This window comes from Tyto alba, unplaced genomic scaffold (assembly GCF_018691265.1).
Source record: "Tyto alba isolate M040663 unplaced genomic scaffold, T.alba_DEE_v4.0 Super-Scaffold_29, whole genome shotgun sequence".
In the NCBI taxonomy this organism is placed as follows: domain Eukaryota; kingdom Metazoa; phylum Chordata; class Aves; order Strigiformes; family Tytonidae; genus Tyto; species Tyto alba.
The window spans coordinates 11,881,248-11,902,082 of NW_024881303.1; the positions used below are offsets into that span (position 1 = coordinate 11,881,248).

Genomic DNA, 20,835 nt, shown 5'->3' on the forward strand with positions numbered 1-20,835 from the left:
CGCGCGTGCGCGCCACCCCTTTTTCCCGCCCTCGGCCCGGCCCCGCCCCCGTCACGTGCCCCAAGGGCCTCCCGCTGCCGCCACAGCTGAGGGCGGTCGGTCAGGTCCTTCCCGTGCTCTTCCCGGGACAAAGCTCTCCCTTCTCAGCCCCGGCAGGCGTGGGGCAGTCGGTTCCCCCCCCCTCCAAGAACAATGGCTAAAGGTTGCTTTGCCGTTCCCAGTCACCCAGTCTTTCCCGTCGCCTGGAGGAAGTCGCCCACGGGCACATAGGTGACTCAGCCCCCCCCCCCCCCCCCCCCAAATTCGCCCCAGCCGGGGCTTCCCGGTCCCCCAGCACCAGCCATCCTCGAAGTGACGCACTACGTAAAGACTCGCGACAGGCGCTTCCTGCCATCGCCCTTGCCGAGGACGCGCGCTGTGCCCCCTTCTTAGGAAGGAGTGAGGTGCAGGTCGGGCGAAAACGCTGCGGTGAGGGGGACCCAGGGGCTGCGCGTGGGTTTCTCCAGCGACACGAAACCGCGGGCCGGGCGGAGCGGCGGGCTTGGGGGGGGGGGGGGGCGCGCCCGTCCTCCGCAGCAGTAGGGGGCGCTGCGCGGCGGCGGCGCCCCTCTTGGCCCGAAGTCTTCGCTCTTTGGCGCGTGTTTTCCCAGCATCCCCCGCGGCGGTAGTGGAGGCGGTTCCCGCTCCGTGACCTTCGCTGGCGGCTCGGCGCTCCCGCTTGGCACGGTGGGGCCCGAGCGGAGGTGTCCGGCGGGCGTTGCTCGGGAAGGCGGCAGCGGCGGTGGCTGTGGCGGTTCAGCCTCGGAAAGGAGGGGAGGGGGAGGGAAGGAGGCGCTGCCGGAACGCACCCACCGGTGCGGTGAGGCCTCGGGGTCAGGCCCCGCGTGGGCGGCGGGCGGCCCGGGCCGCGGTGGCGCCGTGGCGGGAAGGTCAGTGGGGAAACGGCTGCAGCGTTGTTCTGGGTAGACTTCAGAAAGGCCTGAAGGACGTCGCACCCACCGAGGCCTTGGGGAAAGGTCTCTGCCGGGTTTTAGCGGGGTGTTAATGGGAAATTGCTTTGCTTGTTCTCGGCGTCTTGTAGCAGTGGGAAAATCCTTTCTTTTCAGTGTCATGGTTTGTTAGTATGTCTTGATTCTGCGATTGTGGAGTGACTGCTATTCTGGCACTGTTCATCTGAAAGGACAAACAGTGGAAACTTGGGGGGAGGTGCAGTGTTCCTGCAGTGCTGGTGAAAGCACAGCACTGTTTCAGGAAATCTGACCGCAATAATAAACTTGATTGAAACGTCTGTCCGTAAACAAATACAGATAAATGTGGGTTTGTCTATAATACTATGTTAATTGCCATTAAGATGCTTTCATTCTTTAAGTAGCACCTAGTTTTTTTTCAGTTTTGACATTGGCTACCCTTGCATCCTTTTCTCTTTGATGCTTGCCAAAAGGTGCTTTACTTTTGGTAAAGGTAAATAAGTAAGCAAGCATCTCCTCGCAGAAGTTTAAACTTGATTTTCTCTCCTGGGACTATGGTTTACCATATACTGTCCATATGCATATATAACTGACTTTATTGGGTTGTAATAAGTGTAAATAGTGACTTTACTGGGGTGAAGAGCAGTATGTAAGACAGTACAACAGTGCAGTGTGGTGCAAATGTGTACGAACGTATTGTGTGGGAGTTAGGGTAAGCTTTATTTTAAAGCGTTTTACAGTTTTGTTTGTCTAACAAAGCTGCAGAGAAATGAGAAGAAAAAACATTGTTAGGCCTTATGCTCTTGGGGCATATTTTGAAAGTAAAATATTAATGATAAAACATTAATTCAATAGCTTAACATAATTTACTGTTTTGAGTAGAAATTATCATGTTGGGAGAGACAGCTTTGGGGGAGGGAGGGAAACTGACTTGGTAGTGCAAGGAAGGAGCCTCTCTAGCTTGTCTGGAACAACAAGGCTTTCCTACTGAGAGAATCTGGAAACGTTAAAAAAAAGCTGTCACTGGTAGGGAGAGAGGAGCTAGCTACTGCTACTCTGTAAATGCTCTAGTGAGTCATCTTTGAACCCTTTAATCAGCTGTAATTTATTATTGCTTATTGTCTTAGCCCACAAATTGTAACCTTACCTCTGAATTTTCATTGATTTGCTTTGGTATAAGTACTTTTGAATGTTTGGGGATTTTTTTCTAACCTGTGAACTGTTGCTGATGTGTATCAGGAGTATGTATATACATATATATGTACATATATATTAAAAATATAGCAGGTAAGAATACAATTGCAAAACTCACCATGGCAAAACTTCTTACAATTTTCAGATGGTACAGAGCATGATTCCGAAGTCATTGAGAGCCATGAAGTTCTACTTCACTACCGTATATCAGGAAATATGGGTTGGTGTAGCAATAACAGCTTATATCTACTACAAAATTTCGTATGGTGGTAAGTTGCACATTATAGTCTTCATTAGCTGTTACTTTATAGGTACGAAGATCCTTAACAGTTAGAAATTAGTTATTGCAAATATCCAGCAAATAGGAAATTAACGCTCTTACTTAAGGCCAGGTCTTTGCCATAAAAATTTAGACGTTTTAACGTGCTCAGTGTAGAAGGTTACGCTAACAAGAATACTCAAATACCAGTATAACTATGCCAACATTATGAAGATTAGGTAACATAGGAATTGGTTTTAAAACCACACATCTAACTTGCAATGTGTAGCCAGAGTCTTCTCCTTTAGATTTGTCCTGAAGGGAAATGTAAGACTGTGCTGAACTAGAACTTACTTTGATTAAATTTTTTTTAATCCATATATTTTTGGGGTTTTACTCAAGATGTGCAAAAAACCACAGTTCTTAAAAGGCCTTCCCATGTGAACTTATGAAAGTTAAAGCAGTTGGTTTATTTTGGGCTGATACACCTCAAAATGTGAGGTACATCACTGGACATTAAAATGTGTGTTACTTGGTGATATTGGATCACTTTTGCAGAGGAAGAAACAGAACGTTTAACGGAAAAATAATAAATTTGAGTGGGCCAGGTCCCTCAAAGCAGAAGGGTACAACAGATTATGGTGTCCTAAAGGTCCTGTTCTTCAATTTAGACTTTGCTGAAACACTTTATGAGCTGTCATGAATAATGAAATATTACAAACTGTTGACAAACTTGTCAGGGAAAGTAACCCCTCATGGTGGGAACAGCTGACTGATGTTACCTCAACATTTGTCTGTCTTTGTCCAAATAACTTGCAGCATGTCCAAAAGTGTTATACTGCACTTACAAGCTTAAATAAATGTAAGTAGTTGAATAGTCAGAAAAAAAGTTTAACTTTTGCTTTAACTTCTTTAATTTCAAGGAGAAGTCAGAATTGACAGACTGTTTCAAGTTTGTGTTCTTGCCATGCTATTTTTATTTTCATTTATGATTTAGATAATAGATGTGGTGGTGTAGAGTTTCGAGAGCCAAAACCTTGATATGGGGCAACTGTATGCTAAGCATTATTTTAAAGTGAAAATAGCTTTTAATAGCTGTGGCCCTTTGCACAGTGTGGGGAACAGTTTTGCAAATAATACATATATTTATAGAAGAGCATGTATAATTTAGATTGCAAGTGACCTCTGGATCTTACCTGGTCCAAACCACTGCTTAAAGTAGTTAGATCAAAGTTAGATCAGGTTGCTCATGGCTTTATACATAATTCAGATTCATATTTCTAAGGCAGGAGACTGCACAACCTCTGCTGTTTGTCTTCCTTAAGAAAAATTTTTTCCATCTATTTTTGTCTGATCACTGTGAATCACTGTTTTAAGAGAACAATTACAATGGGAATGTAAAATAAGCTATTTTACTTACAAAGGAAGATTTTAAATCAAACTGTATTCTTAGCACTTCAGTTTACATACATATGTTGTGTGTATATATAGCCATATATTATGGAAAATAGTACCATTCTGTATACGTTTCGAGTTACAGTAGGAGTCTTGATGGCTACAATTTCTAAATGCATGGAGTCTTCGTTAATTAAAAACAAACAACTTCTAAAAAAATCAAAGTAACATTTACTGACATGTACCATGGGAAGTACCTGTCGTACACTTTTTAAATCTCGTTCAAGCTAAACAAATCAGAAGTAGTATAATCTAATTGAAGTTTATCTGCAAAAAATAAATAGGAAATATTTTTTTTAAACTGTTGCTGTTCAGCTTGGTTTTTTTCTTTTTTTCCAGGCAAAAAAGCAGTGGCAGATAGTAAGTATGAAGTATCTAATACCCTGCTGTATTTTTTAAGAGTGCAGTAAAAATTAGCCAAGCATATTTTAGTTAAGTTATGGATTTAGAAAAAGTTTAAAGACTACTTCAAAATCTGTAGTTTTGGTTATATTAATGGTTTTCTAACCTAGAAACATCTGTGAATCTGGACAGATGCTACCTCTGTCTTAAATTGCCCTTTGCATGGGTTTTAGCAGTAGAAGTCATATGCCTTGACTGGGTGGGGGGGAATTATTTAAAATAATAGTAAGAACGATTTAATAGAATTACTTAAATCAGCATGATCTCAAGAGTCGCTGCTATTGTAGCTGTCAAGAAACTCAGAAGTTTAAACTTGTATTCTGAATTTGTATTTTTATATCTTCTGTGAAGTGGTGTGTAGATATATATGGACAGCTGCTTCTGACATTGCATTGGAATTTAATTTTTCCTGAGCACCTATATCTCTGTTAACTTTCTTCACTGTGAAATATAAACCATTTGTTCCTAGTTGAATTTGTATATGCAAATATTATTTACATTTTAAAATGTGTATTTAGTGAAAATACTGCCTAGTAGACTTAAGGATAAAAGGATAAATAAACTTTAATTTAGAAAGAACCATACCAAAAGTGAGGAAGAATGGATGTTTGCCTGTAGGAGCGCTTTAAAACTCGTGAAAGATGATGTTTAGTATTGGCCAACTTTATGTATGTAGTTTGAGGGTTTTGTTTCATTTGACAGGGCAGTTGAATCTGCCAGTTCTTGTGCTCGATGTAGATACAGTTGTCTGTTCTAGGTTCTGAACTACAGTCCGGAATTGATTTGCTTTACTGTTTGAACAGTCTAAATGGTGTCTTTGTTTCAGAGTCCTCTGATGCTGGCCAGCATTAAAGACCTCTTCTCTTCTTCGAGTATGGATTTTGTTGTTCGTCATCTTTGCCATTGTAAATGAAGCAAGTTACAACCATAGGGAATTTAATTCTAAGACTGTACTTGATCCATCTGCTGTAATTACAGAAAGAATAAATTCATTGAGCAACAAGGAATTAAACATGTTGGACAAAGTATGCGGAGTGTACTGTTAACCTAATTTTTACAATAAGCATTTTTTGTTTTCTACAATTCTTCCAAGTTCCATGTGAAATTCTTTCAGTAATACTTTGAAAAAAACCCCAGATTTCTGTAACCAAACTTAATAGAATTAGCCAACACTTGTTACAGTAGCACTAAGCCTTTTTTTTTTTTTTTTTTCCTAATGGTATCTTTTTTTTGGCTAGAACTTTTGAAATACTCCATTTACTTTTAAAATGTCATTTAATAGTATGTCCAGTGTGAGGACTTAATTCTTAGCGTTTTGTCAACTGGTGGTACAGCAATTAAGGGTACAAAAAATTCTTTTTAAAACCTTACATTTTTTTAAAGAGTTTTTAAACCTTGCAGAAGTAAAAGCAACAGCTGTATTTTTATTAACACACCATGCAAGATGCTTACAGAGATTTTTAAACACTACATTATTGGCAACTGTATTTTTTTTGTCCTTCATATAAAGGAAGAGCCTTTCAGAATAATTCCTTACCTCTACTGAAGTCACAAATTTTATAAAGGACTAAGTAACTACATGCCCATATTGTATGAGAAAATTATTATATCTGCTCCCTGAACTCATGAAAATCTCAGAATTTAAAGGCAATAATGAAATCACACGCCGTGGCAGCAGTTAATATGAGCATAAACATTTAACTGACTTGAAAAGAGTTTTCCTTTTTTCTCAAAATTTATAAGTAATATATGTGTTACTAGGATGGGTCATTAGTGGGTTTTGCAGATAGCTGTTAAAGTAATTCCATAGCTAGTATTGTATTTTGGAGATTCTAGGAACCTGTGCTATCTTACAAAAATCAGTTTTTAGAACTGTATTCTGAATTCTGTACCAAGGATACATAACGTATAAAACCAAATTGGACTTCGTGTCATGTTTTGTTTAAATTTAGCCTAATCTGCTTTTGAGAAGATTAAGAGACTTAAGTAATTTTAATGACTTAATGCTTACATACATCTTTTTAACTACTTCACTGAAACATCTTTCAACTTGATTAAAGTTTTGCTTTTCAATCTCTCTGACTGCAGTATCTGGCCATAACTTAAATATTTTGTATTTGACTGCTGAGGTGCTTGATAACCTTACCTGCTGATGGTAAACATCCCAAACACCGTGTTGCCTTTACTTCCTTCAAAATTTATAGCTATACCTACTATGAGTAGATTAAAATTAGCAGTCCTATTTCTCTGGAAGCTTTTTTTAAAAAGGCAGGTATAGCATTCTCAATTTGAAAAGAACAGATGACATCTTTCATGCATTCTTGACATTTATTCCACCTTCTGGAGATTTCCTTGTTGCATCTTCCCTTGATATTTTAGCTGATTCTTTCATCCCTTTCATCATTTCTGTATGGATTTTTCAGTGTTTTCTCACCGCAGAAGAATGAGAAGTAGAACTCACTATTTGTTTCTTCACATAAAACCAAAAGCATGCAGTAGGGAACAGAGAATAAGAACCAGAAGAAAATGGAGCTTCAAATGAACAGATATTAGGCCAGTAGTGATTACAGGGTGGGTCAGAGTTGTGGTATAGTTAATAAGTGGTTCAGAATTAAAATTTATGCCAGGTAAAGAGCTATACATGCATTTGTAATGCAAATTTATGATCACTAAGTTATAGTTCCTAAGATCCTACACATACTTCAAATGGCCTGCTTTAGCAATTTTCAATTACAGAGCTGAGGAAAACAAGCTAGGGAAAAAACATTAATCACTGCAGGGTTTGCTTCACCTTACCTAGAACCTAGCAGACTGGGGCTGAGCTACAGCAACACACTGTCTGATCTAGATGTTAATTGGAAAGCAAGAGTTGCTTCTGCTAAGCTGTCCTTGGAGCACAGTTAACTGCACTTCTAGGTAAACTTAAATCTACTTCAGCTCAACACTTCCTTGTATCTGACCTTGATTTTTCTGGGCAGCAATGTCTTGGTTATGAAAACTACAATTTCTACTGAACTAATGCTATCTGCAAGCGCTTCTTCCATTAGTGCACCTCTGTCAGAAATTTCTATGAAGGTTGCAGAACGTTCCTTCCTGTTTCTGATTCTTACTTAACACACAAATCTGTGCAAAAGGGAAGTAAAACTGGTATTTATTTTTAAATACGTTTTTACTTTAGTAGGATACAGGAGGAGGAAATTAACTTTTAGTCAGTACCTTCTCTCAAAAAGCAGAAATCTACACACGGTAATGTGTAACCCCTGTAGTACTATCTGTATACTACGTGCTCCTCTGTGCTGAAGCATACCAGGTGGTATAAAAGACAAGAAACTTAGCTAAGGTATTGTAAGTGCTACTTCTTATTTACAGTGAGTTGTGGAAGGAGTAATGAGTTTTCTTTGCAGCACTGGCACTGAGTATAGCCCTGGGTAGAGAAGCATTGCAGAGGAGTACCCTTGAAGTGAATACTCTTAGAATATATGCCTTTTTTTTCTAATTTAGCCAAGGTAATTTCCAAAGCTTACTTAAAATAAAAAGGTTCTCTTATTCCAGGTGAGTGTCTATAGACAAGCCTCAGCTCCTGAACAAACCCATTTTCTATGTAAATGACTATTTAAGATCAGGACTTTAATCCATAGAAGTAATGTTCATCATGATTCGCAATTAAACACTGGTGCGGGGAATGCTTACTGCTCATTGATGGATCATGTTGTTTCCATTTAGCTGCTGCCTCTTTATATTGTTGACATTTCTAAAACGAGAGCATTACATTTAAACTTTGTAGTAACATAGTTCAGCAACTGCATTTTTAATTTCTTGCCTCTGATAAAGCATCAGGAATGACAAAGTGACTGTTTACTACCTTTGCAGTGTTAGTGGAACGACAAACTCCTACAGGGGTTGAAAAGCCTCACCCAATTACTGCACTGCCATCTTGACCAAGTTTTGCTGTGGCATTGGTAATTCTCTGGTTTTGAATTGATACAGAACATAAAAGCTCAGCAGTAGGGAGCTGTATTAATAATAACAATGCTAATGCAAGATGTGGTCTTTTTTCAATACAAGTTCTCTGTTTGCCCCTCCCAGCTGGACCCTACTTATGGCCAGGATTTCTTATTGTGGAGCTCTGAGGTTTCTAGAACATTCTCAAGTGTTGTCCTATAATTAGGAATCTTGGAGTATCCCCTGCATGCTAATCAAGTAGTATGGAATACTCTAGGGGAGCAGCAAAATACAGTCAGAGCTAAGGAAACATTAGTCACAGGGCCCAACCTACTTAACCTTATTAATGGCTAACTTGGGAAAAACACCAAATGTGTATTCATGTTAATTGGGAGGATGAGTAAAGTTGCAGGAAATGATCTAAAGTAACTAAAACAGCTGAACTGGGCTCCTCCTTATCTGATTCATGATAGCAAACCAGTTTGTGGTACAAATAGAGCCTGATACAGAGCTGGTATGTACATGTGTATTGAATTCAGTCCCCAAGGAAGGAAAAGTATCAGGTGCTTGTTAGACCCAGGTGATTATACGTGACATCACCACCAGATGGCTGAAATGAAACCGAGGAAATCAATGTGTGAGATCTCTATTGTTTCATTCATGGAAATCTGTAAAGCTACTAGGAAGGAAAGAGTAGGAAGATGGAGATTCCCTGAGGCGTTAAATATGTTGGTTAGCAATTTGGTAAAGGGTAGAACAAGACATGACAAGATAGTGCTTGAACAGCAGGCTCTTCATAGTGTAATTCTGTGACCTTTAGCAACTACCATTGAGCAGCTAATATTCTCTTTAAGAATATTAAGCCATGTGACTCCGATTTGGTAATTTATGAAGAACTTGTAAACAAGAAATTCCTGTAGTCTACTTCACTGCTGCAGGCAAACTACTTGGAAACAATAACTCAAAATGAACTGACCACCACAAGAGTGGAGTATTTGGAAGTTATAATTAAGTTGTGCTAAGGATACTATGATGTCTTTGACTGTGGTTTAACAGTGTGAGTACTCTGGCAGCTACACCAGCTTGTGGAGTTTCCACCCCTATACCACAGTGCCTTGCTCCTCATAGTTGCACTGATAAAACTATTTGTGAATCTGATCAGGCAATTTTTCATAATTTTAGGGGATTTTCCCGTCTAAAATAACAAAACAAACACTCAGGGTTTTTTTCTGTTTTATTTTGGGTCCATCTTCTGATCGTGTTTACATCAAAGCTGCTTTTAATTTGCATTACAGCACATTAGCATTAGGGGGGGTTGTAGAAAAAGAGGCAGAAGAATCAAAATTCCTAGCTTCCCATTCATTCACTGAGCTTTCCTAAGTTATTGTGTCTCTTACAATAATTCAGTGCAAGCTTCCTTCTCATACCCAGCTACACACATGATCAAAGTACTGTCTCTCCCCTATGAACTGTCATCACTGTCAACACACACAGGAGTATAAAGAATGCAGAACTCCACCCTGTATACAAATCAGAAATGTCAGCTTATGCTTCAGCAAAAAGGCAGAACCTTGCTCCCTTGAGCTGTGACAGCACATCTCTTTCTGGAGTTAATAGTATCAATTAATTGGGACAAACGAACAAATAAGTAGGGAACAGGGAGAACAGCTGTACCACAATATATGAATGCTCAATACTTGCAGGAAGAATACATTTAGTAGTAAAGGATGAATTTGGTAGTGGTTCTTCAAATCATATTGTTTGTCATCAAATGAAAATATACTTTTAATTATTATCAGCTTCAAAAACCTAAAGTAACTTTCTTTAATTGATGCAACATTGAACTGTTTGATATCTGTATCATAATAGTAACTTCAGCTAGATGCTGGAACAGGCAATAGAGATTTCTGCAGAGCTAATGAAGTGTGTTTGCTAGGAAATGATAATAGGGATTATGTGGGTGGCAGAACTAACAGCAGTATACTGAATGAATCCCATCTGTGATGACTACTGCTGCCTACACAGATTTTTCCTGCAGTATCAGTTGTAGTCTTCATTTCTTGTTTTAACCTGTTGTGTTTAGCATGCTTTTGATAATACCAACAATTGCTGCAATTAATGGGGAATTCTTTAGGTATGAAGTAGAAACTGTTGTGAGATGTTTCCTATGGAATGCTATATAAACATAAACAAGCAAAACAGCAACAACTGAACTGAATACAGCCACAGTATTATGGGAAGAAAACCACGGGATTCAGAAAGTGGATTAGAATGTGAACAGGCATTTGATACGGGCCCAAGAATACACAGAAGGATACCCTTTTTTGGGGGGGATCTCATCAAAAGCATTTCCACATTTATAATTAACTCCATTCTTTATCTTGAGGATATATATAGCAGTCTCAAGCTCTACTTTTTCTGCAGCACTACTAGTGACTTTTTACCCTTGTTGCTTCAGGTACATCTTTTAATTTAGCGTACTTGTACAGAAAAATAACCTTGTTTAAATTCTCTATACCTGACATTACAGTTCTCTCCTTATGTTATATATCACATAAAGCTTGAAAAGAAAATCGGTTTGGGCCCAGTAAGGACCTCAAGACACTTCTTTAAAATGATTAGCAAAAATTCAAATTATACATTTCCTTCAGTAAGCTAAGAATTGGAATCATACCAGTTTTAACATAGGATCTGACTCTTGTTTCAGTAAACACTGAGATGTAAATACTTCTAAGCATGCTTTGATTTAGTTAATTCTTTCGGAATAATACAACTAGAAAAGGAATCTTGCCAAAAATATTTTTACTTTGCTTTCAAATTATGTATTCTTATTAATGCCAGCTATCACACCTCTTTTTAAATTAAGGCTACTAATTGAAACATGTACTGAGACCTGTCTAGGAGGACAGAAACAGAAGGCAAGAAAAAAAACAATAGTGTAGAACTTTCACGTAGCAATTAGAAGAAAACAATAAAATAGTCAAGTTACTTTACCTTGTGCTGTAGCTTGTCCATTTATACAACAGAAATACTGGTTTTGAATTTGAGACCTAAGCAATAAACAAACATTGAAAGTAGCATCTAATCCCCAAGTAAGTAGGTTATTACTGTGTATATTCCTCCACGACAAACACAGTCCTTTCCAGTCTTTCAAATCTTCTGAGGCTCAGCTGCATATTATGATATCCTTTTTGAATAAATCAACCTAAAATAGATTCTGAACACATACCAGTGATACATTTTCTACTGTCGCTATTTCTAGGGCTTTTCACGGAGTCATTTTCAATAGGGTTCCATCAATGTCCTGTACAATTCATCTCCCTTTACCGTTGACATTCTTCTGTTTATGCAGCTAAGAACTGCAATAAACCTTGCTGTAGGATCACAACAGTAAAAATAAAAATTAATCGGCAAAATATTTCTGGAAGATTACAAACCAAGGCACTAAGAGGCAAAATCAACTTGTCTCATTAATGTTCCCAAGACTGGAACATCATTACTTTACCTGGAAAAGGAATATTTATACAAACAGAAAGGATGAACCTTAAGCATCATTAAGGCATAAAACATTTTTTTTTAACAATGTTAAAACCATCACTGCAAATGTCTTGGATTACATCTGCTGGTCAGATAATCTGAGTGCAGCTGCTCTTTATAAAAATGAATTATTAAAAAAGTATCTGTGACGGAGAAACTCAGCTTCACAATAAACTGTAGACACCTGTATAGAAGACAGCCATGCTCTGGCAATTTTTGGTAAATAAAAAGCCACAAAAGCAATCACTTAAGGTGTTGGGAATTTTAGGTATATATATGTGAGATAGATATAGAGATATATATATATATCTCTATAGTGCACAGCTTTTGCAGAGGTATTTCTTAAATCATTACCATATCCTGTTTCACAACTGTAATGATGTTTTATTTAAACAGATTCAATACTCTCTACTGTATTTTTGGAGAAAACTTACCTTGTGTATTCTAACCTGTAAAGTCTGTGAATACACACCAAAAAAAAAAAAAGGTAAATAATGTTATTTCCAGTAGTGTAGTCTTAATAATGTAATTGTTTGAATACTAAGTATAAACAGATTATTTTTTTAAAAACTTAAAATTTAATTTGGTTTATAATTTATTTCTCCTCCTGTGAGTATTCTTCTGCTCAGAGACATGTTTTTCTCTCCAAGCCTCCTTTGCACATCACCTTGTCACGGTAATTGCTGAAAAACACCTCCCAGTATATCCCAGACTTCAGGGTCAGCAGAGGCCTTTCCTCATCTCCCCTTCTGAACTACAGTCCTTCAAATTCACAGATTACCAGCTAGAAGAGCAGGAAGCATGAGCTCCATTATGTTATAACCTCTGCATATTTTTTCTTATTAGATTGACATACCTCGAGTAAGATAACCAACAAAAAGACATATTCTAGAAGAAGATGGACATTTCAAATCAGGAATTACTGAGTTTGAATATGGGAATAATACAAATTTAACATGAAAACAAACCTGCATCTGATCCAGCAGTAAACATAATAAAAGAAAGCAGATTATTTTCAATTACAGTAAATAAAGTAGTTGCTCATCTTAAACAAGAAAGTGATGGTTAAGAGTTGACTATTAGCTGCCCACCATTTTTGCAGCAAGGGTAAAAACTAATCATGTATCACAGAATTAGGCCTTTAGCTGAGAGAGGAAATATTTGAAATCACTTCATACAGAAATCGTTAAAAACACCTTAGTACTTGACTCACTAAATCATGGCTGAGATACATGAGAACAATTTTAAACTTTGAATAACAAATGAAATGGCCGGACTCAATCTTAAAACATGACCCATCATTTTTCCACTCAAACTTTAGGCAAGTGGTACACCCAAAACGAAGTGGCATATGAAAAAAGGAGTGAAGACTGTATGATTGACTTGTTATTCTATCGCCTCACTAATTAACATTTCAACTAATAACCCACCATCTAGTCAGTCATAGATACTTCCTTTCATCATGGGCATATTGGAAATGTAAGAAGAATGATTTTTGTAAAGAAATGTCTTGTGAGCCCAAATGGTTATAAATGTAAAGGTACAAGCAGAGAGGACCTCTCCAGGGCATGTAGGTTTTTGTTTTCTCTGCCCCTTCAAATACAGTTAATGGTTTCATCATTATAAATTACAGGAGAGCAGATCGAGATTTTCCATCTGTAAAAACAATGGCATGTAATCTGTCGCAGAGAACCGTATCTTCTGTAGCTACAACATAAAACATTTAGAACACCTATTAGTGTAAGAATTGTGTAAGAGTGTATAGCAACACATTCCTAATGAGGCCACCGCATTCTCCACTAAGTACACTCTTCTGCATCGTGTATTGGATTAAGCATAGAATTTATGTTATTGTTTAAAGAAATCACATCTCTAATCCACCAAATGCAGAGCTGAAACACATGACTTATCAGGCACTTAAATCCCCAGGAAATGCACACAGCTATGCTATATACAGATCATCTGGCTTCACTTCTGCCTTAATTATTAGTCCTTTTCAGAATGATGCACTGAGTGGATTGTGTTATGGAAACTTCAGAACATTAGTCATCTAGTTCAGCATACATTAGAATATTAGAAGGTAGTGTTGAAAAAGTATCTTCTGTTCACGTGTCTCAAATACTGTATACAAAACAGACATCAAAGTGTTTCCTTTGGATTATTATTTATAGTTTATCTCTGAACAGGTCTGGTGGGGTTTAAAGCGCACTGACTGTCTATGAATTCAAACATGGCAGCATATGACTATTGTTCCATACGAATTCCTTAGGAAGGCAGCTTGATTCTGTAATGAGAGGTTACTTAAGGCCACAGTAACGAATTAAAAGACCTTTCCTTTAAATATACACACTTATTTTACACAGTATTTCACTAAAAATTTTAGGCGACCTGCTGTGAAACTCTCCTTGAAATACTTAGTCTTTTTGTCTGTATCATCTGTTACGTAGCACTGCACCTGCATGTTAACTGCCTGGCAAGTTAGACTTCGTGACTCAACTTCAAAAATGGCTTACTCATGGCCAGTTCCTCCTGCATTACAGCAAATGCAAAATGTAATTTTCAAAAGGAGAATTGTATTCTGCAATAAAGTAATCCACTCTTTCGTTTAGAAAAGATACATTATTTTTTTTTGTGATACACATATACAAAAACCCAAACACTCCTACTCATTCACTTTTTAGAGATTTTATTCTGCCAGTCGTGAGGAAACCCATCCTGACTGCAGCCACCCAAAAGTCTGCTCTCTAATCTGAGCTAGTCATCCAGGCTCCATCTTAAATCAATAGAGAGATAGGCACCTTCAAAGACCAAGTGATTTAGACAGTGGGATGAGTATCAGCAGGGAATGAATTGCCTCCAGAACGGCCTCTCTCCCTTCCCCCTCCATCCCAATTTATCTGTAGAAGGAGCCTAGATGACTGATTGAGACTATGCACCTAACTTCTAGATTATTAAAGCTGTGTAAGTTGGATCCCATCCTAAATGTTTGACCTCTGAGACTGTTTCTGGCTATAAATAGGAGTACCACTTATTCAAAATAATACCATATGAAAAGCGTTAAATTAATTAAAAATAAACACTTACTTTCCTGTGACATCTCCAAAGCCTGAAAACATTTTCCTATGCTCCAGAAAAGCATTTTAACAAGTTAATGCAAAACTGAAGAAAACTTGGATCTGACAAGGTAGGAAAGCTCATTTTCCTCCTTTTGTCTATGCATAAAGAAGTGGAAGAGATCCAGACCTGGCAGTTTTAAAAACATCTACATCTGAAAATCTCTCTAGAAGATAATTAAGTAGGAGTTGAAACTTTATCAGAAGGGCTCCTGAAAATCTCATTAGTCTTCCACCTGTATCTTTGGGAATCTCTGCTTGTTCTAAAAATAACGTTGTACATGATCAAATAAGAGGGCTGCCAATTTCTTAATTGTACTTAATATCCCTTTTTTCAATAAATCTAGGTTAAATACAAAATACATTTTGATAATTTTTCCCTATGTACCCATAAATATCAAGTATTCCAGCAAAACACTAAAATGATAGTTTATACATCTCAATTTCTAGCTAAACATAAGCTCAGCAAAAATCTCAAAAACTAATCATACCATAACTAATAAACAGTAATTCTTTGGTTTTTATGTCGTAAATTGAATAAATGTCTGTTAAGCTATAGTGACTTCAATTTGTAAAGTTAAATAGTATTGCTGGGCTTTTTTTAAGAAAAAGAGGAGTGTAAAAGGTATTTGCACAACCTGCTTTAATACTTATACCAACAAATAAGCACAAACCCTTTCCTTTAGGAAAAGGTCAGCAAAATTGGAGCACTTCTCACCAAGGCAACGTATATGGAAGTGAATAATTTGGGTTCTGTATCTCTGGCTTTATCTGCTTCCATAACCAAATTCTGTTACCTTATCTTCTTAGGCATTCCCCAAATCATGACTGCTTTCAGACAACCTCACTTACCTAAAACAGGCAACTAACATGTAGATATCACCGGCCCCTTTGGCTAAGCAACATAATTTCTACAAAGTTAGACCAGTCATTTGGTATGAAAATGTGTAGGCAATGGGGGAAAAAAAAAAAAAATCTACATTATTACAAGTGACCATTTTCCTGATCACAGTAAACAAAACATTTGGAATCAGAATAACTTGGAATCAGAAGATATTATATTGGCTGCTCTGTCCCCTTGACTGCTAGAAGATCAGTGCCCAAAAAGATTCTTCTGTGGGAGAGATGTTAATTAATTAATCACACTGCAGGTAGAATTTTAAGTCTTATGCTTTGTAAATATTGGTTAATTATTTTTTTCTTTCCTTATTTCTATGGGAAAATGGGATGGGAAGGGGTGAGGCAAGTGAGCTTTTTCAAGGGAAGCAGAAATAGGAATAGTAACAGACTTGCACATAAAGTAAGTACTCTACCTTTTGAAGACATTTCCTCTTGGTCACAGTATCCAGCCTGCCTGGCTGCTGCACTGGCTGAAAGTATCTGCCAAAAGCAACGTGAGGTTGGTTAACTTTTATACTAGAGGCCATTATTCCAACAGAGGCATTGCATGGAGGAGTGCCTTCCTTCCCAGTAGCAACTGTCCACACTATATTCTTCCACTTTCCACTTTGTCACCATTCCTGCTGTTGCAATGGAAAGTAATAGTATGGTAATACTTGTAGTATTTTAGCTATTATTATTAATCACTGAAAGCAGGGAGCTATAAACTATACCTACAAAGAAATTATAGACCATCATTTAAGAATCACTGGCAAAAAATCTAACCTGGTTAATAAGACAGTAATTTTTAAAGAACGAGCGTGACAAAAGGCGCACAATCCACTTGTTAAAATTGGAATTTCACCACAAATCATAAGACAAGTACATTTCTATTCACTGCTATTCTTTCATTCACTGCAGTTCAGTATGAAATTGATGAAGATAAATTCTCCCTCTTTTTTTTTTTCTCCTTAAGATACATAATTATGATCACGTTATAGCCTGTTTCATTTCAGGTCTGCCTAGTTGCAGGGCTAATACTATTATTCAGAGTAGATCTTGGAGGTCTCCAGTGGGTCTGAAGTATCACAGTCTTACCTATTTCCAAAGCTGAGTGAGCAAGGTAGAATTACAGTTTACAAGAAACTGAGTATGATAATAGCATTATTGTCAGCAAGTAGCACTCCAAATAGCACTTACAAAATAATTTTAAACTCATAATTATCTTGTGATGCTAATAGATTTTTCCTGTAGGGCCAATTTATTAAAAGAAGCAGAGCTTTGATCTGTATCACTGGGTTGACACCAGAGCCTGCCAATACACTGACAAGGATATGCAATGAAATCTTCAGCATGTAGATACTAAGATAATTTCCACAATTATCTGTTATAGAATCTTGCATTAATAGGTTACATTAATGTATAAGCTTGTATTTGAGATTTATATGCTATTATCACTTACCCTTCGAGATTTACACAAACAATATCTAAGCTCCTCTCAAAAACTTGACAACTTACTGTTTTTTTCACTCCTAGCTGAGATTTATCATGGAGTTCTACAAGTAAAGTAACAAAGTCTGGAAACCAGCCATTTACAGCAACAGTTGAAACACTGGGTAGGTCCACGTATTTTGTAGATTAGGATTTCAGACTCACAGCAATATGAAATTTGTCTACATTGCATGTGTTGCAGCACTAACATATGTTGATGTTTTGACTTAGAGTTGAGCTTGACTTCTTCCAAGCTGTTAACTTTCATCTCGCTCTTGTAGCTCTACAGAATGAGACCCCAGAAAACGAAGAAACTAACCCTGACTTTCAAACACGGGACCCCATCTCATCGGAGCCCGACACCAGGGTCCCGGGCAGAAACGCCTGCTCTCCTGCTGTTAAGCGGGGTTTTGGAGATCAGTTTTCACAAGTACCGCACGGGTGAAGGCACGGCAGGCGTGACGTTATCCTGCCCCCCACGACCCGCGCTGCCCCGGGGTGTGTTCCAGGAGACCGCGACCGGCCATGGGGAAAGGCCCCCCCCCCCCGCCCACCCGCCGGCCTTACCTCCCGGGCGCGGGCTGACACCCTGGCACGCCCGTCTTCCCGTGGGAGACCAACAACCCCCGCGTCATCTCCCGGCTCCCACCCGAGGGGTCCCCGCGCACCCGCCGGGTCGCGCTTCGGCTCCTCCGCGGCCCAGCGCGCAGCTCCAGCGGCCGCGCTCCCGCCCGCCCGCGCAGCGGTGGAGCCGGGCCGGGCCGGGCCGGGCCGGGCCGGGCGGAGCCGCCTCCGCACGCCCCGCGTTCCACGGGCAAAAATCGCTCCCGGCCGCTGGCCCTTCCTCCAACGCCGGGGCCCGCGGGCAACCGGCCCCGGGCAGCCCGCCCCGAGGGGGCCCGGCCTGAGGACAGGGCGGAGGAAACTGGGCCCGGAGCGAGGGGGAAGGGGGGGGGGGGGCGCGGGCGCGGGAGGAACCGGCGGGACAGAGCCCACGCGAAACACGAAGCTGGGGGGGTGTCGCGGCGGGACGGCGAGCGCCCCTGACGGCGCCCGCGGTCACGTGCAGCGCCGGAGCGGGCGCGCCCCCGCTCCCCCCCCCCCCCATGCAGGGCCGCGCGCGCAAGCGCCCCGCCCCCCCCGCTTCTTCCCGCCTCGGCCAATGAGGGCGCGGCGGCTGTTAACCCCTGGCTGGGCGGCGCGGGCGGAGCGGAGCAGGAAGCGCCTGAGGGAAGGAGGCAGGGAAGGCAGGGAGGCCGCTGCCGCGCTGAGGAGGAGGAGGAGGAGGAAGGGGGCTGGGAGCTCGGCCGCCGCCGCCTTCACTTCTTCCTTCCGCCCGCTGTGGGGAGCGAGGCGGGCGGGAGGCACCTGTCACAGCCGCCAGGGCGAGCTCGGCGTCCTCCGCGGTGAGAGGCGGCGGCGGGAGAGGCCCGGCACGGCGCGGCAGCGGCGACGGCGGCAGCCTCGGCGGGGCTGGCTGGGGGGTGGCTGCCGAGATGATGCCGGTGAGTGGGACAAGGGGCTGAGTTCGCGTCGTCGCCTTCCCGGCCCGGCGCCGCTCTGCCGGGCGGTGGGACGCCTCGCCTTTTCCTGCGGGGCCGGCGGCGGATGGAGTGCGCGGCGCCGCCGTCATCCCCGCCGTGTGCCCCGGCCAGCCGGCGGCTGAGGGCGACGGTGCTGCGGAGCCGCCGTCGGGCTCCCCGCCGGGGGTGGGGCCGCCGTCCCTGGCTACCTGGGGTGAGGGGACACACACACACACACACGCACACACACGCACACACACGACCTCCTCCCGCTTCTCCCCTCAGCGAGGGGCTGCCGCTCCCCTCCGCCGGCCCAGCCGCTCTCGACGCTGCCCCGACCGTGACAGGTCGAGGGCCGCGTCCCCCCAGGCTCAGCCCGGCGGCTCCTTCCCCGGCGCCCTCCTGCGCCCGCGGCAGTTCCGGCGAGGGGCAGCGGCGAGCGCGGGTTTCGCCGTCCGGGTATCGGCCGGCGAGGCCCGGCGTGACGCGTGGGTGGGTTTTCTGTGTTTGCGTGAGTGGGGTGTGTGTTATTATGTTTGTTTGTTTGTTTGTTTTTCCCCTTCCCAGCGCGGGTTTTTGGCCGCCCGGGAGCGGGGCAGGGTCAGGCAGTCCCGGGGCGGGCGGCTCTGGCCCTTTGGCCGCTCGTCGGGCGGGCGCGGGTGGCAGCTTCATTTCAGCCTCCCCACCTCTGAGGGAAAGGCGGTCTCCCTCTTCGGTTTCTGCCGCCTCTTTTGTGAAACCGTCGCTTATTTATCGAAGATAAAACATTTAATTTTCCTGCAAACAACCTTGATTGTCTTCTGTGATAGAATCTCTCTCGGTTTCCTTCCCCTCTTTCCCTCCCCCTTTCGCTGGGGGCTGATGCAGTGGTCAGAAGAGAGTTGCTCTTGATGACTGTTCGTTTTATGACAGGATGCTTTGAGACTGAGTAATAAACAATTACATTCTTTTTGTTGATTTCTTTTAAACTCTATTTGATCTCAGATGGTGGTTAATGGGATGCTCCATATACGGGAGTATCTCCTATGTTTTCTTTAATTCCAATAGAAATGAGCTTTTTATTTACAGTTCCTCTGCAGTGTTTGCAACTGAAGCACTGCAGCAGAATGCTTCTCGGTGAGAAGATTAAAGACATTTTTTACAAAATTGTATTGCTCTAACTTTTTTTTATGACTGAGAGGAGGATGTAAATAGCTCAAACTAGATGTAAAATTTCAGATTGAAGACTACAGGTAGTGTTTAAAAAACAGGTATTATAACAAGCTTTTTAACTTGATGTGCTCCCTAACTTCCAACTGCTAGGTACTAAAATGTTCTACGATACTGTATAGGAATTTAAGTGTGCTAGGCACACTAGAAACCAGCAACAAAGTTCACTGAGTTACAGACTTATTCCTTAAAGATATGGATGTTAGCTTGTAAAAACAAAACCAAGATGATTGTCAGCTTTTTCAGCTTCTGTCGCAACTTGGGTTATGCTTTACATTCATAAAATTCCTATTGAAAACCTAACATGCCAATGACAGCCTAAGTCAGAACAAATGCATTTGCTTCCCATTAATAACCCACATGAGGGTTTCAGGCTAATGTCATAAATTCCATAGTGTGGTGATTGACTTACATTTTTTTTTACCTATTTGAGTGTTTCTGCAGTGTTTTTTGTTACCTTCATGGTTGTTTAAACGTAGCTGTTGTTTGTGCTTCTTGGAAGGCGTTACGAGATTCAGACTTCTTATTGTGTTTTTGGAACATGCTTCAAAGCATTTTTAATACTGATGGCTGAAGTTTCATAAAAACAAATTATCTTGCTACAATGGTAGTAATGTTGCAGATTAGAGCTTACTGAGTCTGAATCCTAAAATGATACATATTTTACTTTTCTGAAGAGCTTTTAGATGCTGTTATGGACAGTTTCATAAGGTACTCAGGAATACGTGTATTGAAATGGACGCTGTGACAGTGCCTTTAGTCTTGCAGTTTCTCATTCCCATCTATTATATTTCTGGACTGCAAGGATGAAAAAAAACAACCCCATTTACTGGAAAAATCATCATATAATATCAAAATAATGT

The 20,835-nt window shown here is 41.0% G+C and overlaps 2 protein-coding genes and 1 long non-coding RNA gene across 11 annotated transcripts in view; 2 read left to right on the plus strand and 1 right to left on the minus strand.

Moving 5' to 3' along the window:
- Positions 1-61: 61 nt before the first annotated feature.
- On the plus strand, positions 62-5,306 carry ATP5MJ (ATP synthase membrane subunit j). 6 transcript variants are annotated; one of them, XM_032981619.2, is made up of 4 exons: positions 62-266; positions 2,308-2,431; positions 4,216-4,236; positions 5,105-5,306. In XM_032981619.2, exons 2-4 carry the CDS (start codon positions 2,308-2,310, stop codon positions 5,128-5,130), a joined length of 171 nt encoding a protein of 56 aa, XP_032837510.2. In that variant the 5' UTR covers positions 62-266; the 3' UTR covers positions 5,131-5,306. The 6 variants fall into 6 exon arrangements, with proteins under 6 accessions (XP_032837510.2, XP_032837513.1, XP_042655151.1 ...); XM_032981622.2 differs by lacking the exon at positions 62-266 and adding an exon at positions 337-468; XM_042799217.1 differs by lacking the exon at positions 62-266 and adding an exon at positions 343-449.
- LOC116958865 lies at positions 5,175-18,330 on the minus strand. The gene is made up of 4 exons (XR_006165911.1): positions 17,808-18,330; positions 16,184-16,250; positions 7,969-11,594; positions 5,175-6,748 (listed from the first exon to the last, which is right to left on the minus strand). It is a non-coding gene; the product is annotated as an uncharacterized LOC116958865 (long non-coding RNA).
- A 135-nt stretch (positions 18,331-18,465) lies between these two features.
- Positions 18,466-20,835, plus strand: part of PPP1R13B (protein phosphatase 1 regulatory subunit 13B) — a 73,059-nt gene continuing 70,689 nt past the window's right edge. For 2 of the 4 annotated variants that reach the window (XM_032981629.2, XM_032981633.2), the window contains exon 1: positions 18,466-18,745. In XM_032981629.2, coding sequence (XP_032837520.2) covers positions 18,737-18,745 — 9 coding nt within the window. In that variant the 5' untranslated portion in view covers positions 18,466-18,736. The remainder of the gene's footprint in view (positions 18,746-20,835) is intronic. The other 2 variants (XM_032981634.2, XM_032981635.2) reach the window with 1 other exon arrangement.